At 40.6% G+C, this 23,166-nt stretch overlaps 1 protein-coding gene across 4 annotated transcripts in view; it reads left to right on the top strand.

Moving 5' to 3' along the window:
- The window catches only part of fstl5 (follistatin like 5), a 76,342-nt gene that overhangs the window by 27,984 nt on the left and 25,192 nt on the right, over positions 1–23,166 (top strand). For 2 of the 4 annotated variants that reach the window (XM_088991221.1, XM_088991219.1), the window contains exons 5-8: positions 6,136–6,335; positions 9,925–10,045; positions 18,356–18,525; positions 21,765–21,885. In XM_088991221.1, coding sequence (XP_088847347.1) covers positions 6,136–6,335; positions 9,925–10,045; positions 18,356–18,525; positions 21,765–21,885 — 612 coding nt within the window. The remainder of the gene's footprint in view (positions 1–6,135; positions 6,336–9,924; positions 10,046–18,355; positions 18,526–21,764; positions 21,886–23,166) is intronic. The other 2 variants (XM_088991222.1, XM_088991220.1) reach the window with 1 other exon arrangement.

Genomic DNA, 23,166 nt, shown 5'->3' with positions numbered 1-23,166 from the left:
ATTTGGTTCCCAGACAGAGTGTGTAAGGCGAAACGTGTGTATCCCAAAAATTAATTTCCCATAGGAAACCATTAAAATGAGAATAATCCGTTCCTGGGTCCCCATAAAACATGATTAGCTACGAAATAAGCCCTAAAGCTGCACAAAATAGACCTTATTTCATGTATAATAAATGTGCGTTCTTGACTACTACTGCGCGCTTGACCAATCACGTGGCTTTAACCCGAAGACTGGGGGCGGGGAATAGAGGACAAAACAGTCGGCTGCCATTTTCAACACTTCACTCATCGTGGCGCTCCGTGTGTAACCCGAAAAATCGTTTGTATGCCAAGGTAAAATTTTCATAAATTTAACGTTCGGAAACTGAAAAGTTCGCAAGCCAAGGGGTTTGTAAACCGAGGTATCACTGTAATGAAAAACTATAGCCTCCATCACTCTTTCCTCATTGTGCATTCAGATATACATACCATTTTTATGTTCACAATGTTAGCAGTCGGTCCGACTTTGCTCTTCTTTTTGCTCGGCGGAGCAAAAAGAAGAGCTCTGCTATCCTACATCGATTTCACCGACCTTGGACGAGCGCTCGCTAGCAAAAGAAAACACACGTCACATTGTAAATCATTTACGCTTTACATCTGCGTCCCGCAAGCATGTCATCTTATTCGCTTGCAGGTTAGCCGAAGGCTTTGCCTACGTGATCAATAGGCTTATTTATAGCACGGCGGTCTTGAGACCTCGCCGTATCGATTTGCATGTTCATTACGGGATGTCAAATGGACCTTTTATTCGTGACGCTGAGACCAAACAATCATATGACAAATTGGCCGATTAAGCGTCTTTGGATGTTTGTTCTCTCCCCAAAGCGCCGCGTGAGACGCTGGTGACGTCGAGGCGCTCGATTCATCGACGTTCATTAGAGTGAAACTCCGTGGAGCGGGAACAAGGATGTAAGATCTTCGCTGACTCTTAACGTTTGAGTGACATTTTTGAACACTATGAACTCATTCAAAGGCACGGGTGTCAAAGTCAAGGCCCGGGGGCCAAATCTGGCCCGTCACATCATTTTATTCGGCCCACCGAAGCAAATCTAACTAGCTAGCTAAAGTCTCACCAAAAATTTCAAATTGTGGTATGAAAACGACAATAAGTATTTTTTTTTTACTTTCAAATTTCATTTCAAAGGAGTCATTTATCAATTTGTTGTGCACTCAATATGTAATATGTCGAGTGGATGAAACATTCTAATGGCTTCCCCAAATTCAAAATGGCCCCTGAGAGGAAACTGTAACTACAATGTGGACCGCGGCATAAATGACTTTGACACCGCTGATTTAAAGGACAACCGATATCACTTTTTTGTTTCCTATCTGACATCAGAAAAACGTTTGATAGCATCTAAAATAGCCAAAACACGCAGTATGATATTTTTAGTCAAATGCAAAACACCAATAACAATGACTTCAAGTGTACTGAAACTGCAAAAAATTGAAAGCGGAAGTGGCCAGCTTCAGAAGGTCCCGCCCCCTTGTTCGTGGGGTCACGCCAGGACGTCTTGCCTTGCTCCAGAATCAAAACAATGGCTTCAGAGAGTTCAGATTGAGAGAAGATGCTTTCTTATTACTCATCCAGTTATGAATATGATTCAAATAGTTCTGAAGAGGAAAGCATAAATGTTTGCAATCAGTTAAAGAAGTCCTTCCGTATCAATTTGAGCCGTCTGGACTCCAATGTAGCGCCTAGAAAATGCACAAGATGGCGCCCAAGCTCCGTTGGAAATGGGCTGATTTGTCTGCTGGGAATTTGTGTCAATTTACACCTTCTTTATCCGTGTTGCCGCAATTGACTGTGCCACACGATTCATCATCGTGTTATCTATGTTGTTTTCCTTCTAATTTCGCCATCAACACGGGAAAAGTTTGTGAGCTACCGCGTTCGTAAGCTGAGCTGTCACTGTACTGTATGTACATTTGCCTTTCATCTTGAAGAGTTGTTGGGTTTTAAGGTTAAATTAATTTTGAATATTTTTGTGTAGTAGATTCTTTGCCATATGGTTTTTTTTTCTGTAAATTCGAGTCAAGGGCTCATATCAATTTAACTGTCTCCGATGGTACAGTGGCTTACAATAATAGCGAAACTTGTTTTGGATAAACACTTGAAATATTTCAGGTGGTACTTGATGTAAAGAGTTTAAGAAGTACTGCGTTTCGACCTTCAAATTGATACATTTCAATATGGTGTCTGTGTAAGCTCTGTCGTAGAGGAGTTGTCCATCGATGAAAAGGTTTCTTCAGCCGTCATCTGTCCTTCTTTCAAGGTGTCGGACGTTTCGCTTCTTATCCAAAAGGCTTCGTCAGCAAACTACATTTTTTGCTGGTAGTTTTGGCCCTATTTATATCCCACCTGTCCAGATGTGGCGTTGCCAGACTCTGCTATATACATTCGGAAACGGCAGTAAATGAGTTAAGGAGATAGATACTAGTCTTCACTCTATTTAATGACACGTGGTAACCCCATTTATAAAACAACCTTGGCAAAGGTGATGGAACATAAAAGCCATGGCTGCCAAGATGGTGACGGTTCACGTAGGTGTCAAATCGATAGATTTCGGATTCAATCAATGACGGTTGGTGAGAAGACCACATGTGGCGCAGGCGATCTATGGGATTATATCACTTTACACTTGGATGGATGCTGAAGACGCTGCCTTGAGAGGGTGTCAATGTGTATGCTTGTGTGTAAGTGTGTGTGTGTGCGTGTGTGTGTGTGTGTGTGTGTGTGTGTGTGTGTGTGTGTGTGTGTGTGTGTGAGTGTGTGTGCGTGCGTGCGTGTGTGTGTGTGTGTGTGTGTGTGTGTGTGTGTGTGTGTGTGTGTATATGTGTGTTCTCATTTCTCACTGGTTGTGGGGACACAAATCTGTTTACACAGTCATGGCTCTATTATTATTATTATTATTATTATTATTATTGTTATTGTTATTATTTATTTTTGCAAAACTTGAACAAACTGGCAAAGGTTCTGTCTGTGTGTGTGTGTGTGTGTGTGTGTGTGTGTGTGTGTGTGTGTGCGCGTGCGTATGTGTGTGTGTGTGTGTGCATGCGTTTGTGTGTATGTGTATGTGTGTTCTCATTTCCTACTGGTTGTGGGGACACAAATCTGTTTACACAGTTATGGCTGTATTATTCTTATTATTATTCTTATTATTTATTTTTGCAAAACTTGAAGAACAAACTGGCAAAGGTTGTGTGTGTGTGTGTGTGTGTGTGTGTGTGTGTGTGTGTGTGTGTTCATCAGCTACTATCATAGTATTTTTCCAAATATGAGAACCAAGTCAGCTAATCCAGCGGCGCTTTTGAAGTGAAGTGCAAACATGCGGCATAACGTACGGGTTTACAGCCTCGCTCGGTTGTCACGTCTTGCGCTTGCTTGCCCTTCAAAATGGCCTTCAATGACCTGCACTTGGGCGTTTGTCACCGTGCTGATGGATGGCGGCGGCCTCGGCAGCGGTGGCCATACCTCCCGACTCACATTTCTCTCTCAGTTGCTGAGTCGCAGCTTTTTTCACAGAGAAATAAAAGAGCAAGGTTGGATTTTAAAGGACAACCGACGTCTCCGGACAAGTCGTGTCCATAATTTGTCAAATGGCTTCAAATGACTTCTACTGAGCGTACAAGACAAAGATTCCAGCATATACAGCTCTATTTTACCTTTTAAGACTGGCGCTGAATATTCAGGAAGTCTTGTTTTTGACTTGGTGACAAGTCCATACATGATGTCACTAAAGGAACGCCCCTGACCGAGAAAAGGACACATTTTAGCGGTCCTTCCATCACGTCAATGCATTTTGCTGTATTTTGGTCTGAAAACTTCATGTTGCACCAAAAAAGAGGCAGAAGATGGCGAAAGAGCTCCGTGTAAGGAATTAATCAGCCTGCGTCTTCAGGACGATTTGAATCATATTCATAACTGGGTGAGTAACAAGAAAGCATCTTCTCCAAATCTGAAGCCATTGTTTTGATTGTCCAGCAAGGCAAGACGTCTTGGCGTGACGTCACGAACAAGGGGGCGGGACCTTCTGAAACTGGCCACTTCCGGGTTCATTTTTTTGCAGATTTTGAACACTTGAAGTCATTTTTCTTGGTGTTTTGCATTTGACTAAAAATATCAGCCTGCGTGTTTTGGCTATTTTAGATGCTATCAAACGTTTTTCTGATGTCAGTCAGAAAACAAAAAAAGTGGTGTCGCTTGTCCTTTAATGGTACTTTTGCTTACAACCTTTTAAAGCAAGCGTTGTTGCTTATTGCGGAGGATGTCTCGCCTTATCGTTGTCAGATGGAATATTCAAAGTGTGGACATATTTGTGAACATTTATTTTTTCTTGAAAAAAAATTGGTCTGACATAAAAATGGTACTGTTACAGCAAACAGTTCCATTGTGTGAACGTGTGAAAAGCTCTTTGCTATCAAAGCGCAAAGCTGTGAACACCTCAAAGAGGCCACTTCCTGTCTGACGTGGCACATGGAAATCAGCACTGCAATTCTTTTTCTATCTATCTATCTATCTATCTATCTATCTATCTATCTATCTATCTATCTATCTATCTATCTATCTATCTATCTATCTATCTATCTATCTATCTATCTATCTATCTATCTATCTATCTATCTATCTATCTATCTATCTATCCAGCTAGCTAGCTATGTTTCTATCTAGCTAGCTCTCTTTCTATCTAGCTAGCTAGCTATCTTTCTAGATAGCTAGCTAACTAGCTATCTTTCTAGCTAGCTAGCTATCTTTCTCTCTAGCTAGCTAGCTAGCTATCTTTCTCTCTAGCTAGCTATCTTTCTCTCTAGCTAGCTATCTTTCTGTCTGGCTAGCTAGCTATCTTTCTGTCTATCATCGATATATCTAGCTAGCTGCCTATGTATTTAGCCCGCTGGCTATCTATTTAGCTAGCTGGTTAGCTCTCTCTCTATTTAACTATCTATCTATCTGTCTATCTGTCCATCTATCCATGGATATAATGTCTATATTTAATTAGCTGATCAGTCAATGCATTTCCACGGTCGACTTTTCAGAATACTGCGTGCTAGCAAACAAACACATCAACATCTCATCACAACACATGAATTTCTCCACTCACAATCGGAGAGAGAAAAGCCGTGTATGGAGTTTACAGTAGCTCAGAGCATGCACGTGTGTGTCCGTGTTCGCGGCGTAGCGTAGCGTAGCGTGACGGCCGTGACCTTCACGTCCCCGAGGGTCCGCCGACAGCCATTTATCTTTTATTCATTGTGCCATTTGCCAAGCGGGCGGCTTGTCAAGAGGATGGAAGGGCGTCGTGGAAACAAATCTTTAGGCTTTTAAAAGGAGTTAAAAAGTGCCGGGCGACGTCTCGAAAATATGTGACAGAGTTCTTTATTACAGTTTAAACTATCCTAACTTTCTTAATTTAGATTGGCAGATCTTAAGGAGTAAGGTACCATTGGAAAGCTTTTGAATTTATAAACAAGAACCGAAAACACAAGAAAAGATTGAAAATATAAATGAGCAAATATCAACAATCGAATGCAGGCAGATTTTCCTCAGGAATCCAAAATGGCTGTCACTGAATACTAGGAAAGAAAATTGCTAGCTCTAGAAATATAGATGCTAATGCTCCTTCTTTCTTCAAACTTGGCAGTTATGGAGAAAAATATATGTTGTACCACTTCTATGAGTTATGAAAATACAACTTACTCACCTTTATAAACTGTAGTGTTAGCAAAAAGAGTGTAAACTTCAATCAAATTTTCCCCCGTTTCTCGTTGTCGTATTGGGAAATTTCAAGAACCAGCATGGAGGCAAACGTGGAATTCGTCGTAGTAAGCTGCATAGCTTGGAAAATCCCATGAAAAACCATGACGTACTTCACAAAAATGCAATGAAACAATCGCGGTGTAATATAGCTGAAAAAAAAGTCGGCTCACATTTCCGGCTCCTTCTTGGGAGCCGGCTCTCTTCGTTCAATTCAGAGATCCAGCTCTAAGAACCGGCTCGTTCGCGAATGACACATCACTAGTATTGTTTTTTTAACTTATTCATATTAAACGCTTAAATTGTATTAAATGTCATCTTTTTTTTTTTTGCTCCTTTCAGGTGACAGCTGCAGACTGAGCGACTACCGACGGCTCAAGGCAAAGATGTTGGACGTGTACGACAAAAGACACATGGTAACAAAGATGGCACGTGGGAACCACCAGGACAACATGGCCGCCAGGAAGCAGCTGGTCGACGCCATCTTCCGAAGTTTCGATGCGAACAACAATGGGAAAATCTCAACAGGGGAACTTTCGCAGGTAAATGGAAAGCGCATCAGCCATTTTATGTTGAAATGACTCCTTTTTTTCAACATTAATTCATTCGCTGCCAGACAATGTGCTAAAAATGTGTCCGCTCCAGTGCCAGGGTTTTTGTCATTGCCACTCGAAATCCAGGACCAACAGAATATTGACTTTTAGGACGAGATAAACATTCAATGCAGCGTTAGAAACCTGAGACTCTCTTCTTTCATCAGGAAAGAAGAGAGTTAATTCCTAAGTTATATGGGTCTGGAGTTATCTGAGTTTGAAATGGGGGTGGTTGTCCAAAATACAATGAAATACATACATATTGATTTATATAGCGCTTTGACAACAGCTAAACCCGAACAAATTCAGGAATATTTTTCATTTTCACTCAAATTCCACCAGCTCGACTTACGAGCACGACCTCCATTTTAAAATGTTCATTCTATGTCGAGCATTGCAACGTGCTAGCAGGCCGGCAACGTGTTTGACAATTTTGGCCAGGCAGCCAGCAACTCACTCTCACACAGCAATCGACCGCGTGATGGCACCACAGGGGGTGAAGTTTGCCAGTCATTTAGCCTCCGAGTCTCTATTCAACATTTTTGAATGGATTTCGAATTACAACCATTTTGACTTACGACCGTTTGGTCGGAACGGAACTCTGTCGTAAGTCGGATGTTACCTGTATTGACCTTGAGAGTTTTGAAAGGCGCTTATAAATGAAATTTATTATTATTATTATTATTATTATTATTATTATTATTATTATTATTATTATTATTGAGACTATTTCAGACTACATAAACATTCAATGCAGCGTAAGAAACCTTAAACGTTCTTTCATCAGAAACAAAAATGTTAATTCCTAAATTATATTGCTCTGGAGTTATTTGAGCTTGAAATGGGGGCGGTTGTACAAAAGGCTTTCGCCTCACTGCTTATTTGCCAATGTGCACAATCAAAAGCTATCTAGCTGGCTATCTATTAGCTATTTAGCTATCTTATAGTTATCAGTAGCTATCTATTAACTAGCTTGCTAGCTTTCTATCTGAGTTACTTCCGAGATTAGTTAACGCTGACGCGTGTGGCTGCCGCTGCTCACCCACAAAATAATGCTTATAAATGAAATGTATTATTATTATTATTATTATTATTATTATTATTATTATTATTATTATTATTATGCTGCCCCCTCGTGGAAAAGAAAAAAAAAACATTGCCAGAGGCCATTTCCAGCACTTTATCGGCTCCCAAGCACGAAAAAAAATAAAACAAATTTGGCAATGGCGCTTTTCTTCATCTTTCCAATTCCCGAATAAAATTTGTGAATGGCAGCGAATGAGTTAAATGGCATTTGATCTTTAATTAAAAGTAAGGTTACTTTGCTTGTCTTTGTATTATACATCAAAATGTCTCTTTGTCATATTCCTCTTTCATGTATTCCGTCTGAAGTTCAGAGCGTGTTATGAGACGTCTGACATGTCATTTGAATCCATATTTTGACGTTTTTTTTTTTTTTTTTTTTACATGGCCTCGTGACGGCGTACAAGGATGAACGCTCGTTAAGGCAAACGTAACGTCAAATGATGATGTTGTAGCTCGCCTCAGATGACTTTGAAGAGGCCCTTCGCCAGCCTGCCTTCTGCATCGTTTCAATTTCATTTAGCCTCCAGAATGACATTAAATACGACAAGGGTGTTCGTAGACATCACATATTAACAGCATGGAACACCTGTTAAAGGACAACCGACGTCTCCGGACAAGTGTGTGTCCATAATTTGTAAAATGGCTTCAAATGACTTCTTACCTTTTAAGACTCGCGCTGAATATTCCGGAAGTCTTGTTTTTGAGTTGGTGACGAGTCCGTACGTGACGTCACTGAAGAAACGCCCCTCACCGAGAAAGGACATCCTTGCATCACCTCAATGCATATTGCGGTACTTTGTTTGGTCTGACAACTTTGTGTTGATCCGTGTTGATGGCAAAATTAGAAGGCTACTATTTGATACTAGTTGTCACAAATTCCCAGGAGACAATTTCCACGGAGCTTTGTCGCCATCTTCTGCCTTTTTTGGGTACTACTAAAGAGTTTGTCACTACATTTCTCTCCAGATGCATCCAAATGACCGGAATACATTCTTTAATAGATTGCAAACACGTATGCTTTCCTCTTCAGAACTATTTGAATCATATTCATAACTGGATGAGGAACAAGAAAGGCTTGATGGAAAGGAGTGGCCGCTTTCCTCAGCATGAAACACTTGATGAGGAACGTAACCTTCTTCTTTCACCATCTTGAGGAATGATCCCTTGGACAAGCTTTCTCTGGGATAATTTTATCTAGTTCCTCATCAATGTGGGTTGATAGCTTTTTGCATCAGGTGTACAGATGTCCTGTGCGGGTTATTTGTGGATCCTGATTGATGGGATATTTTAACCTTGCAGTCTACACTCAATGAAGTTGAAACGAGTCCAAATGTCACTGTTTTCTATCCATTTTGCAGTTCCCCATACAACATAATTTTCTACCAAATAAGCCTTAAAACTACACAAAATAGACCTTATTTTTTGTATTATAAATGTGCTATTGTATTGTAATTGAAGAAATAAACTACCGTATAATCAAGTGGTTTTATTGACCTTTGTGATGGTCGTCGATGTCGTTGCCTCTTGATGATATCTGAGTGAAGTTGCCGTGCTTTCTCGGCGATAATAATAATAATACATTTCATTTTACTTTCCAAACTCTCAAGGTCACTTTACAGTCACAGGATATGTTTTTTAATGTGGGTGAGCAGCGGCAGCCACACGCGCCAGCATTCACTCAACCCGGAAGTAACTCAAATAGGTAGAAAGCTAGATAGATAGCCAGTGAACCAGACAGCTGATAGATAGATAGATAGCTACATAGCCAGACAGATAGACAGTTGACAGATAGCTAACAGATAATAAATAGCAAATGGATAGCAAATAGCTAGCTAGCTAGCTAGTCATTCAGCTTTGAACTGCCGCTTCACTCCTTATATTAATACCTCTTTTATATCCAGAAAATGCCCAAATTCAGAATTGCGTGCATCCACTTATAATACCCTCACTCACACTGTCCCCTGCTAGCTGCTTTTGTTAATCCAAATCAACAGATGTTTTTCAACCTCTTTTATTGCCTGAGACCGTTGCTTAGACAACACAGAAACACCCTTAGCCACACGTAGCAATGGTCGACTTCAAACTTCAAAGTCACACAAACGTAACATCTCGTTTGTGTTTTTCGATTATTTCCTTCTGCTCTACCGTAATTTGCTTTAATGTCTTTTTAGGCTAAACACTAGCCTGCGGTGGGGTCTTTTTCGGTCCCATAATAGCAAAAGTACTCCACACGATAACAAACCACGTCTGCACTCAAACAGAGGGTGTGTGGAAAAGTAGTCCGCCAGCCACCGTGGCGCTGTGTGGTATGGTTCGTCCTCCGAAAACTAGTTCAAATACCAAGATTATATTCTCGCGAATTTAATGTGCGTAAAGCGAAAAGTTTGTGCGCTAAAGCGTTCGTAAACCGATGTATCACCGTATATGTAATTCTCTCTCTGTCTTTGTCAAGGTCATCAAGCACCGGGGTCTGCCCAAGGACATTGGCGAATGTACATTATGGGACCTACTCAAGTACAACGATGTCGATGATGACCAGCGCCTGACCAGGGAGGAATTGTACACTGCTTTCGGTATGCTGGCCATGTTATTTTCATTAACATTTGGAATAAGACCCGCAACGTTTCAATAACATCTTTGTCTGATTGCGGTTGTATCATCAGTATTTGTAGCAACGGCGCAACTTAACTTGAGAGTATATGCAAATTGAAGTGATACTTTAGTAAAACATAGTCTTCTTGATTTGAATAGCACGTCCCTGCATGTCCCAAGCGCCGACATCCATAAACCAACAGACCACACACATTTTAATGGGTTGTCTTTCCTTGAACTGATAGATTTGTAACCTGGCTAATGAGCTCTTCCTGTGAAGGGGTTTACCATGTCCTAAATTCTACCAGATCTCCTACATGAGGATGACACTTTAACAGGCTGTGTCTGTTCACCTCAGATTGACACCAGATTTTTCTGTGTTTCCATTGTGGGCCTTGTGTTCGGCCAACAACTTTTCAATATGATAAATTCTATTCTGTCTATTCCATACCAGTCAAGCGGCCGTATTTTGCCGCAGTCTGTACGATTTTTGTACATGATAATAATACATGTCATTTCTAAGCGCCTTTCAAAACTCTCAAGATCACTTTACAGTCACAGGATAGGTTTTTCTGTGGGTGAGCAGCGGCAGCAAATAGATGGAAAGCTGACTAGGAGGTAGCTAATAGCCAGCTAGATAGCAAAAACATAGCAAATAGATCGACAGCTAGGTAGCTAACTAAATAGCCAGATAGCGAGCTAGATAGCAAATAGATAGACAGCAAGGTAGCTAGCTAGATAGCCAGATAGCGAGCTCAATAGTAAATAGATAGCAAATAGATAGCTAGATAGATAGGTAGCTAGCTATATAGCCAGATAGCACGCTAGATGGCCAGATAGCAAAAGGATAGCAAATAGATAGATAGTTAGGTAGATAGCCAGATAGCGAGCTAAATAGTAAATAGATAGCTAGGTAGCTAGCTAGATAGGCAGATAGCGAGCTAGATAGCCAGATAGCAAGCTAGATTGCAAATAGATAGCAAATAGATAGACAGCTATGTCGCTAGCTAGATCGCCAGATAGTGAGCTAGATAGTAAATAGATAGCAAATAAATAGATAGATAGCTAGGTCGCTAGCTAGATAGCTATACTGCAGTTGGTTTCGAGAGTAAGAGACATAACAAGGCAAAATATTGATCACTTTTGGCATCATTAGTGAATGAAAGGGCAAAAACGGGGACAAAAATAGTGTCTTTCTGTGTGTCCGTGGCAACCTCGCTTAGCTTCGACGTTTGTTCGTTCATCATCTCACGACATCAAAGCAGATTGAGTTTATCCCGCGGGAATAGCCAAGAAGTACGAGCGCTTCGTAGTTGCCAACAAAGAAAGCAGGTCGCACAACGAGTCATTAAGGTGCCAACGCAAAAGGCAAAGGCGCCATTTTTTCCCCCCGTTCTCTTTGTTCCTCCTCCGCCTCATTGCTTTGCTAGCATGCTTGCTTTCATGAACTCCCTTTTTTCCCCATCTGACGTTTGGTGGCCTGCCTTGATATCTTCTGACAGGATCTCCTCTGACATTTGGCTGCTGGCGGGACACATTTAGTGGCGGAATACGCCTTCATCTTATCAGGCAACACTACACCTTCTCAGCCAGTGTGTGCGTGTGTGCGAATCATCATCATCATGATAAAAATAAAAATTAAAATAGCATAATAATAAAAATAGCATAATAATAATAATAATGTGTTTAGTTTACCTCAGCACTGCTTTTGAGTTGAAAATAAAGATTGAATTTTGGCTGAATGTTGGACGTCGAAGTTTAGCGATGGTGTTCAAAAACAGTTCCCTTTCATCTCTCTTTCATCTAGAACTGCTTTATGTCATGAAATGTATTATTATTATTATTATTAGATAGCTATTTGCTATCTATTAGCTCTGGCTGGCTAGCTATCTATTTACTGTCTAGCTTGCTGGCTATCTAGCTAGGTATCAGTTGGCTATCAATTGGCTAGCTAGCTAGCTTTCCATCGATTTAAGTTACTTCCGGGTTGAGTGAACGCTGGCGCGTGTGGCTGCCGCTGCTCACCCACAGAAAAATATATCCTGTGACTTTAAAATGACCTTGAGCGTTTTGAAAGGCGCTTATACACGCGCCAGCATTCACTCAACCGAGAAGCAACTCAAATAGATAGAAAGTGAGCTAGCTTGCTAATTGATAGCTAATAAATAGCTAGCTAGATAGCTACCAAGCTGATAGATAGCCAGATAGTCAACCAGCCACATAGCAAATAGATAACGAATAGATAGCTAGCTTGGTAGCTAGCCAAGTTGCCAGCTACGTAGCCAGTTAGATAGCTGGGAGATCTTAGAAAATTATGTTGTATGGGGACCTGGGAACGGATTATTCTCATTTTAATGGTTTCCTATGGGAACACAATGTTTTGGAATGCACACTTTTCGCCAATCTCCTCGCCATTTGACGTTTCGTCACCATCTTTATCGCAACGGAGATGATGAAAGGGAGACTTTAGTAGCAGGTAAAGGTCTGCTTTTGCTTTCAAATGTTCTTTTTGTTGATCAAAGAAGCTCCGAACCAGCAACTCCTCCTCTAAAAAGATAAAAAAAAAAAAGGTGTACGTTTGACGGCAACATGTGAGCAAGTGTTGCTGTCTTGGCTTGCTTGCCGCACTCCACATCAAAGTCCCAAATAGAAGAAAGGAAGACAAAAGGGAGCGCTTGTTTTTCTTCAAACGACTTTCTATCTTTGTCATAGCATCAAAAACACAAAGCCGTCCGTCCGTGCGTCCGTGCGTGCGTGCGTGCGTCCGTCCGTCCTTCTTGTGGGAACCGAGAAGCCATCCAAGATCACACAAACCTTCTCTCGTCTTCTTGACGTCTTTGTTTTGTTTTGTTCTGTCTGTACACTGACATGCGGGAAAATGCTTCTATTTACACTTTATGACACACAAGTGATGACTGAAAAAAATTGTAATAATTAGGATGTCGTTTTATGTGTATTATTAACTCATTCACTGCCATTCCAGAATTTATCAGTAAGAAAGCCTTTAAAGGACAACCGACACCATTTTTTTGTTTCCTAACTGACAGAAAAACGTTTGATAGCAGCTAAAATAGCCAAAACACGAAGGCTGATATTTTTAGTCAAATACAAAACACCAAGAAAAATGACTTCAAGTGTCCCAAAACTACTTCAAAATGACCTCACAGATGATGAGTTTCAGAAGGTCCCGCCGTGCCTATCAATCTGACTAGCTATCAATCTATTAGCCGACTAGCTATCTAGTTAGCTATCTGGCTGGCTATCTATTAGCTATTATTATTATTATTATTATTATTATTATAGTAGTATTATTATTATTATATTGGTTACTTCCGGTTTGAGTGAACGCTGGCGCGTGTGGCAGCCGCTGCTCACGCGCAGAAAAAATATCCTGTGACTGTAAAGTGTCCTTAAGAGTTTAGAAAGGTGCTTACAAATGAAATGTATTATTATTATTATTATTATTATTATTATTACTACTACTACTACTACGACTATACTACTACTACTACCACTACCACTACTACTATTACTATTACTATTACTTTTATTACTTTTATTACTTTTATAATTTTTTTTATTTTAATTTTAATTTTAATTTTAATTTTTTATTTTTTTTATTTTTCATTTTTCATTTTTCATTTTTTATTTTTTAACTTTTTTATGTTGTAATGTTTTTTTTTTTTTTTTAATAGTTATTTTTTGTTATTTTTTGTATTTCATTTTACTACTCCCAGGCATCCGAATTCGAGTCTTGGCAGGTCGCTTAAGTTGTTGATGATGAACCTGCCAGCGACCAGTCGAAGGAAAACGATTTACGTTTAACAACTAGCCAATTGTTTGTCTCCATGCGACGACCCCCCGCTGGCAATTTGCCGCCTTCAACTCAGTCCTGCTTCCTTAATTGCTTGTTACAGATTGGATGTCTGAGGTTGATCCTTCCCCCGTGGGAGGTCTGGTCACTCCTGACTCGGAGTCTTCCAGAAAGGCCAATTATTCTTTTGACAAATATCAAAAAAGGGAAAACTTTTGTTTTTCATTCACAATTAGTTGGGCTTCAAATCTTCATAGATGTTCTCGTTTTGGAATCGACAGACGATTTACGAACATTCGAGTCAGGAGGAACGGTACATACAACGTTACGTATGGTTTTTAACGTTACGTACGTTTTTGTGGGTACAGTACAGTGATACCTTGGCTTACGAACTTAATTGGTTCCCCGACAGAGTGTGTAAGGCGTAAAGTGTGGAACATAAAAAATAGGAAACCATTCAAATGAGAATAATCCATGGCATCGACCTTCCGATGAGCTGCGGCTACGTCTATTTGTCCGCCGCCAAATCTCGGGCCAAGTCAGACCGATTCAAAATTCCTACAACGTCGTCCTCTACCTGTTCAATCTTGTAAGCTAACGGCGCCAGGATGCGCTACAAGCTACAAACTCCATTTGCCGTCGATCCCCCGGAGGGGAAGCGCAAGCCAAACTACTCAGAGAGGATTATTTTTTCCGAATCACTTTCCCCGATGGGACATCTGAATTTGGCGACAGGAAGTCTTCGTATCTTGTGCTGCAGTCGTATGTCGACTCCGTAAACAAACACGGTGTCCTTCTGCCTCTGCTTATTATAATAATACGTTTCATTTATAAGCACCTTTCAAAACTCTCAAGGACACTTTACAGTCACAGGATATTTTTTATGCGGGTGAGCAGCGGCAGCCACACGCGCCAGCGGTCACTCAACCTGGATGTAACTGAAATAGATAGAAAACTAGCTAGCTAGCTAATAGATACAGTAATAATAATAATACATTTCATTCATAAGCTCCTTTCAAAACTCTCAAGGACACTTTACTATCACAGGATATTTTTTCATTCATGTGTAGTAGTGCAGGATGAGAAAGGGAATTTTTTTTAATGTACCGTATTTTCCGGTGTATAAGGCCCGCCGGAGTATAAGGCGCACCCCAAAGGAATGGTGTATTTTCAAACTTTTTCCAGATATAAGGCACACCTTCAATGAATAAAACCATTTTTCCAATCATCATATAGAAATCTCTCGAGTACTTTGCACACTGCAACAATCGAAACAAGGGTGCGGAAAATCCTGCTGGACCTTCCGCACCCTGCCCACCACCTTTTCCAGCCACTCACCTCAGGAAGGCCAGGCGCTACCGATGCATGCGCACAAAATCCAGCTGACATTTAAAAAGCTTCATCCCCGTCGCCATTAACTCTTTAAACAGTGACCCAAGTAGAACTGTATAATTTTCTGATGATGATACTAGTGCAGCGTGTTCTAGCGGAGACAAATTCCTTGTGTGTTCTACATACTCGGCAATAAAGATGATTCTTATTCTGATTCTGAAATACAGGTAGCATCCGAGTTACGACCGGGTTCCGTTCCGACAAAACGGTCGTAAGTCAAGCGGTTGTAAATCAGAATCAGAATCAGAATCATCTTTATTGCCAAGTATGTAGGACACACAAGGAATTTGTTTCCGGTAGAACACGCTGCACTAGTATCGTTGTCAAAAAAACTGCTAAGTGGCACTATACAGTTCCATTTTGGCTACTGTTGAATGTTGAGTGTTGCAAATCGAAATCCATTCAAAATGGCCGACGTGACATTTACACGACAGGATAGTAGTGCACGATGTCGATCTGTTGTTTTTAAGCAGCGTTTTCTATTGAATACTATTATATAGCAAACTGTTTACAGTTCATGTATACATTTGGGAACTTTTAGTGTCATTTTTATCATTTTATATTTTGGATTTTTATTACTGTATAACTGTACTTGTATACAAAACTGTTTACTGTACAGTTTATTTATAAATGTTCGACTTACCTTTTCGTGTCGTTTTCATCATTTTATATTTCATATTATCGATTATTATACGTATAAGGCGCAGGGTCATCTTTTGAAGAAAATCAAAGCTTTTGGGTGCGCCTTATATACCGAAAAATATGTTAATTTGTGAAAAAATATCTGCAATTATTTGAGCAAAAGAGACAAGAAAAAAATTCTGAGAATGCACTTTATATCATCTTTATTGCCAAGTATGTAAAACACACAAGGAATTTGTTTCCGGTCGAACATGCTGCACTAGTATCATCAGCAAAAAAGGCACTATACACTTCCATTTGGGCTACTGTTTAGAGAGTTAATGGCTTGGGGAAAGACGCTGTTTCAATGTCTGCTGGATTTGGGGCGCATGGATCGGTAGCGCCTGGCCTGCCTGAGTGGAGTCGCTGGAAAAGGTGGTGGGCAGGGTGCGGAGGGTCCAGTAGGATTTTCGCAGTGTGCAAGTCTTCGAGAGTGGCTAGGGCGCTGACAATGATTTTTTTCCGCCATCCTAACTGTCCGTTGAAGTTGGATTTTGTCTTTTTGGTGTCATTTTTATCATTTTATATTTTGTTTTTTCGATTTTTATTACTGTATAACTGTATTGTAAAAAAAAAGCCAATTTCACTACTCTAATTAAATAAACAGTTAAATAAATCCATTGATAAATACATAGATATAGATATCTAGCTAGCCAGGGCTACAAAAGCTAGCTAAAAAGATCTTTAGCTAGATATATCGTCTAGCTGGCTAGCTATCTATTAGCTATCTAGCTATCTGGTTAGCTATATAGCTATCTAGCTCGCTGGCTATTGGTGATCTATTACCTAGCTGGTTCATCTATTTGAGTTACTTCCGAGTTGAGTGAACTCTGGCGCGTGTGGCTGCCGCTGCTCACCCACAGAAAAAAATATCCTGTGACTTTAAAATGACCTTGAGCGTTTTGAAAGGCGCTTATACACGGGAAAATAGGATCATATCAAGATTGAAACTTGATGCGACTGGCCGATTGAACTATTCATCTTTTGACTCATTCGAGCCGCACGGGAAGCACCCCCGAACGACAGTTCGTGGCGAGGTGGTGGAGGTTTGGAGCGCTGGGCGTCATTAATCCTCTTATTTGGCTGTGATCCGCCCGGCGATTTAGAGAGAGATTACCCGTTTTAGCCGTTAGCCTCGCCGTTCTCTCAAGTACTCTGCTCCCATTGGCCGAGGTCGCCCAGACAGGAGAAGGTTCAGGCGGAAATGCACTGGGGGTCTTTAGCTTGGGATTTTTAGCCTTTCAGGGGCAGCGCTAACGGAGTCTGTTTTCAAGAGAAAGCTGAAAGCAGGCCCTCTCTCAGATGGAGGCTTTAGAAACAAGTGAGTTCACTTAGTGCTTCATGCATTTTGAAGAGAACCTACAAGCAAGGGAAGCAGCTATTAATAAAGTTTCGAGTGTGTCTGCTTGCATGTGTTGCTTCTAAGATGCACAACCCACAGCTCCTTGAGACACTTTACGCAAAAAGATATCCATTCATAGCCATTCATAAAACCTAATTTCTTAGTAAATAAGCCTTAAAACTACACAAAATAGACCTTTTTTATGTATAATAATTGTCTCTGTGTAAGCTCTCAGTCGTACAGGAGTGGTCCATCCATCGATGAAAAGGTTTCTTCAGCCGTCATCTGTACTTCTTTCGAGGTGTCGGACGTTTCGCTTCCCATCCAAGAAACTTTGTCAGCAAACTAAAGTCTTGCTGGTAGTTTCGGCCCTATATATATATATATATATATCCCTACTGTCCAGACATGGCGGTGCCGGACTCTGCTATGATAGGTCCCTGCTCTCAGGTTGAGGGGAGCAGAGGACTACTGCCTGCGGCTCCACTGATTATTTCTATTATCCTGACTGATTATGGTCTACGACTGCCCTGATTGCCCCATTCGCTCTGGTGTCACCTCATCAGCATAACTAAGCCTATGTTGCCTAATCAGTCTATTGTAGGAACGATCCAAATTAAACCACCATGGCGTGAAGTGAAGTGAAGTGAAGGGTTTTGCTGTTTTATCAATATAGCTTCTTTTACTCCCCTTTCAAAGCATCTATTTTCTTTTGCTAAGATTTTAAGCTCACTGTCGTCAAATGAGTGGTTGCTAGCAAGAAGTACAGATGACGGCTGAAGAAACAAAAGATTGTCCCGCGTTTCAACATGAACAATCCAACCGAGGTTAGCCTTGGTCCAAGTACACTTGACTTCTTCAGTTGTTCGGGGATTGCTAAATTATTGAACTCTTGTTTCTCGTGAAATTGCAATAGCAAGATTGTGATTTTAACCTTGCGTTTATTCATGATCACGTTTTGCTCTCTCAGGATGGATCGAGACTATTAGCTGCTATTTTACCTTCGACTTCAACCACAAAATACAAGATGGCCTCCATGACTCATTTTGGTCCTTTGGTCAGTAGATGTTTACCTGCTGGACCTCCCGGACGACCAGAAGGTGACGGTGAAGACCGTAACGGTGGGCCAAAGCACCGTCCTGACCTGCGCCATCACGGGTCGGCGCCGCCCGCCCATTCTGTGGAAAAGGAACAATCAGTATCTCAACGCCTTGAACCTCAACGATATCAACGTAAGTCTGATATCAAGACACGGTTAAAGGACAACCGACACCTTCGGACAAGTTGCGTCCATAATGTGGAAAATCACTTCAAATGATTTTCTACTGAGCGCATTTGACAAAGATTCCAGCGCATAGAGCTACATTTTACCTTGTAAGGCTGAATATTCAGGAAGTCTTGTTTTCGGGTTGATGACCATTCCCTACGTGATGTCACGGAGGGAACACCCGTGACCGAGAAAGCAACACACAATGCATTTTGGGTACTTTTTTTCGTCTGAAAACACAGTGTTGATGGCGAAATGAGAAGGAAAACTACATAAATAACGCCATGGTGAATTGTTGTGTGTCGCAGCCAATTGCGCTAACACGCATAACGAAGTTATACGTTGACACAAATTCCCAGCGGACAAATCAGCCCATTTCCGACAGCGCTTATACGCCATCTTTTGCATTTTCTGGGCGCTACATCGGAGTCCAGACGACTCGAATTGATACGGAAGGACTTCTTGAATCGATTGCAAACATTTATGCTTTCCTCTTCAGAACTATTTGAATCATAGCCATAACTGGATGAGTCACAAGAAAGCATCTTTTCCCAATCTGAACTCTCTGAAGCCATTGTTTTGATTCTGGAGCAAGGCAGTGTGTGACCAATAGTGACGTCACCAACAAGGGGGCGGGACCTTCTGAAATTCGCCATTTTCGGGGTCATTTTGAAGTCGTTTTGGGACACTTTGTCATTTTTATTGGTGTTTTGCATTTGACTAAAAATATCAGTTTTGGATGCCATAAAACGTTTTTCTGATGTCAGTTAGGAAACTAAAAAATGGTGTCGGTTGTTCTTTAAATTTTGTTTTTGTTTAACTTTGCAATAGAAACAAAGAGCAACAATTACATTTTTAAGGGTATTTTTTTAAAGGGCGATTTAAACAAAGTGTTAATTTGGTGCATATTTGAAGATATTCTTTTTAAGGAGTTCCATTATTTTGTTTTTCTACTTCTTCCTTTCCTTTCGTCATCCTTTTAATAACTTGAAAATGAAATGGAAATGTCTCCACTGCGAGACTAATAAAGGCTAATCCAATCCAATTCAATTACTGTATCGAGGAGAAATACGATACACAATATTAAAAAAGAATGATACAGAAATATGCGATAATGTCTACATCAGTACAAATATGGTCAATATCAGACAATCACCGATCGAAAATAGTTGAGAAACCCCCCAACGTGTCGAAAAATGATTATTTTTTACAGAAGGGAGAGAAAATCTCAATTGATGGAGCACATCCCGATCAGTCACGAGGCAGCCTGCTTTTGTAAATTTCCCATCATGCCTTTGATTGACAAGCCATCAATCCACAGCATTTTCTTCACATCAAGCCATTTTGATGTGATTGTTTAAATACTCTCGTGGGCAAGCCCTTTTTTCAATCCAACCAGTTTAGTCTGTCACATGTGCTTGAGTGACGACCAATCAAAACGGACGCTTCCAAGCTGACGGCTTTGAGTGATGATGCAACGGTCAGCAACGCTGGGATGGATTTATGCCATAAGCCGACTTTTCGCAGCGGCGAGAGGCTACGGTCAACTTCCTGTCAACTGGCGCACGCACCGGGATTAGCGTGGATACCAGGAAACGTTGATAAAAACCGCTAAAGGCTAAAGAGCCCGAGGGACCGATATGGATAATTGATAGTGAATAGACAGATGTTATCTTGTTTATCGTGTTACAGTGATACTTTGTCTTACGAACGTAATTGGTTCCCAGATAGTGTGTAAGGCGATAAGTGTGTATCCCAAAAATTAATTTCCCATAGGAAACCATTAAAATGAGAATAATCCGTTACAAGGTCCCCATAAAACATCATTTTCTACTAAATAAGCCTTAAAACTACACAAAACATACCTTATTTTATGTATAATAAATATGCTATGGAATTATATTGAAAGAAATAAACTGTACTGTGTAATAAAGTGGTTTTATTGACCTTTGTGATGGTCGTTGGTGGCTTGATGGAATGGAGTGGCCGCTTTCATCAGCATGAAACACTTGATGAGAAACGTAGCCTTTTTCTTTCATAGGTGCTTTCTCTGCGATAATTTTATCTAGTTCCTCATCAATGGTGTTCTGTTTATCTGGGTTGATAGCTTTTTGCATCAAGTGTACAGATGGCTTGTGCGGGTTGTTTGTGGAGTCTGATTGATGGAATATTTTAACCTTGCAGTCTACACTCTGCCTTCAAACTCTCTCACTGTCGTCTGCCTGTCTCTTTACGCGAGGAGTCAATTTAAGCAGGGTGTGAGTATGGTTTACTAAACCCTAAAAATAAATACAGTGATACCTTGGCTTACGAACTTAATGAATTGTAGTTTTAAGTCTTATTTAGTAGAAAATGATGATTTATGGGGACCTGGGAACGAATTATTCTCATTTTAGTGATTTGCGATGGGAAATGAATGTTTGGGATACACACTTTTCGCCTTACACACTGTTTGGGAACCAATTAAGTTCGTCAGCCAAGATATCACTGTATTTAAACCTTCCATAACCCCTCCCCCCTGCTTACTTTGACTCCTAGCGTCAATGCATCAGCGCTACGTGAAGAAATACTTTTAATTCTCACTTTCTTGTTCCATCTTGTTTTTTTTTTTTTTCACGAGCGTGATGTAAAGTGTGAAAATGGAGCGTTTAAATGCGTCACGCTTCATCCCGAGGGTGTCGGCGGATGAGCGCGGACAGCTGGCCAACTCATTTGAAGGGTCATCAAGATTTCATGTTTTACATCCGCAGCTTCACTTCAGCGACTGCCGTGCTCTTGACTTTATTACGTATCACGTGGACACACAATGGAAATGACAACAACCAAAAAATGCGAAAAAAGCTCATCTTACACACACATGCACAAAAACCTCGTGGAGTTGCTTTGAAACCCACTCGCTCTCAATCTTCATTTTCGTTCCCAGGCCTTGATGAACAATATCAATAAAGTTGAAACGAGTCCCAATTTCACTGCGTTTTCTATCCATTTTCTCACTTTTATTTTTTGTTTTTTTTCTTCACTTTTTTTCACTAGTGACACATTTTTTTGCCCAATAGTACAGTTTTTGTGAGGAAAAAAGATGCATTTTGTGAGAAAGAAACTAGCTGTTCCAGGAAAAACGTTGCATATTCTTTAGCAAAAAAAAAAATATTTTGCAACCCGGTTGTTCAATGTCACGCTTGCCTTTGTCTTGACCTCAAACAGGACTTTGGCGACGACGGCTCCTTGTACTTCACCAAGGTTAGCATCACCCACACGGGCAATTACACCTGCCACGCCGACGGCTACGAAAAACTCTTCCAGACGCACGCTCTCCACGTGGACGGTAAGTAAAAGGCCTTCTGCGTTAACTTGACTTTTTTTGTTCTTATAATAATAAATAATAATTGCATAACACACTAGGAATTTGTCTCCGGTAAAACACGCTGCACTAGTATCATCATAAAAAAATGCAAAGAGGCACTACACAGTAATAATAATAGTAATAATAACAATTATATTATTATTATTATAATAAGACATTTATACATTTACATTATTATTATAATAATACATTTTCATTTCTAAGCGCCTTTCAAAACTCTCATGGTTACTTTACAGTCACAGATAAGTTTTTTCTGTGGGTGAGCTGCGGCAGCCACACGCGCCAGCCTTCACTCAACCCGGAAGTAACTCAAATAGACAGAAAGCTAGATAGATAGCTAATCGATAGCTCGCGAGACAATTAGATAGCTAATAGAAAAACCTATCCTGTGACTGTAAAGTGACCTTGAGAGTTTTGAAATGCGTTTATAAATGAAATGTATGCATCTTGGTTGAACATGAGGTGATGAGTTTTGCTACTTTGCTAATTGGGCTAAACTTTGGGTGTTAAATGTGCTCTGTATGGAGATGGTAAAGGTCATCTGGTCAATCTGCTGTTGGAGTCACTGCCGTCGCCTTTATGCCTAATGAGCTTGCAGGCAGTGGAGGAAACTTCCTTTTTCATTTGACAGACAGCTAGCTAGCTGCTTCATTAGCATTCATTCAAAAGATGATCCGTGCGAGGTTAATTGAAACGCTACGGGGAGACGACCAATTGTTCTGTTTATGACGCCCGGGAGAAAGCGTCGACTCCCACTCATAATTGATTTCCGATTGGAGCTTTTCAGCGTCGCCGCGATGGATTTCACGTGGCCGGAAAGGGGGGGGGGGGGCTCGACGAAGCCACTTGACGCTTTCCAAAAGTCAATTAGGCGAAAGGACGCTATATATATATATATATATATATATATATATGCCGACACATACACATACATGTTGCAGCGTGCCCGCAGTGCGCGTTGTCTGCGTTCTATCTGGATTGGCGCTCAAACCGTGAGCTCAAAAAGGCTTTTCTTCACACTTTTACAGAATATAAGGCGCACCCCCAATCAATGGTGTATTTTCAAACTTATAGACGTGTATATATTTGTGTGTGAAAAAGCTAGCTAGCTACTTAGCTATCTATTAGCTGTCTAGCTAGCTATCCTTTAGCTATCTATTCGCGACTGTATCCAGTGACTGTAAAGTGACCTTGAGAGTTTTGAAAGCTGCTTATAAATGAAATGTATTATCATTATTACTG

The sequence above is a fragment of the Hippocampus bargibanti genome, linkage group LG02 (assembly GCF_051943395.1).
Source record: "Hippocampus bargibanti isolate YZ-2025 linkage group LG02, ASM5194339v1, whole genome shotgun sequence".
Taxonomy (NCBI): Eukaryota; Metazoa; Chordata; class Actinopteri; order Syngnathiformes; family Syngnathidae; genus Hippocampus; species Hippocampus bargibanti.
Note: the sequence above shows the minus strand (reverse complement) of the source record. Positions and strands in the feature narration are given on the sequence as shown.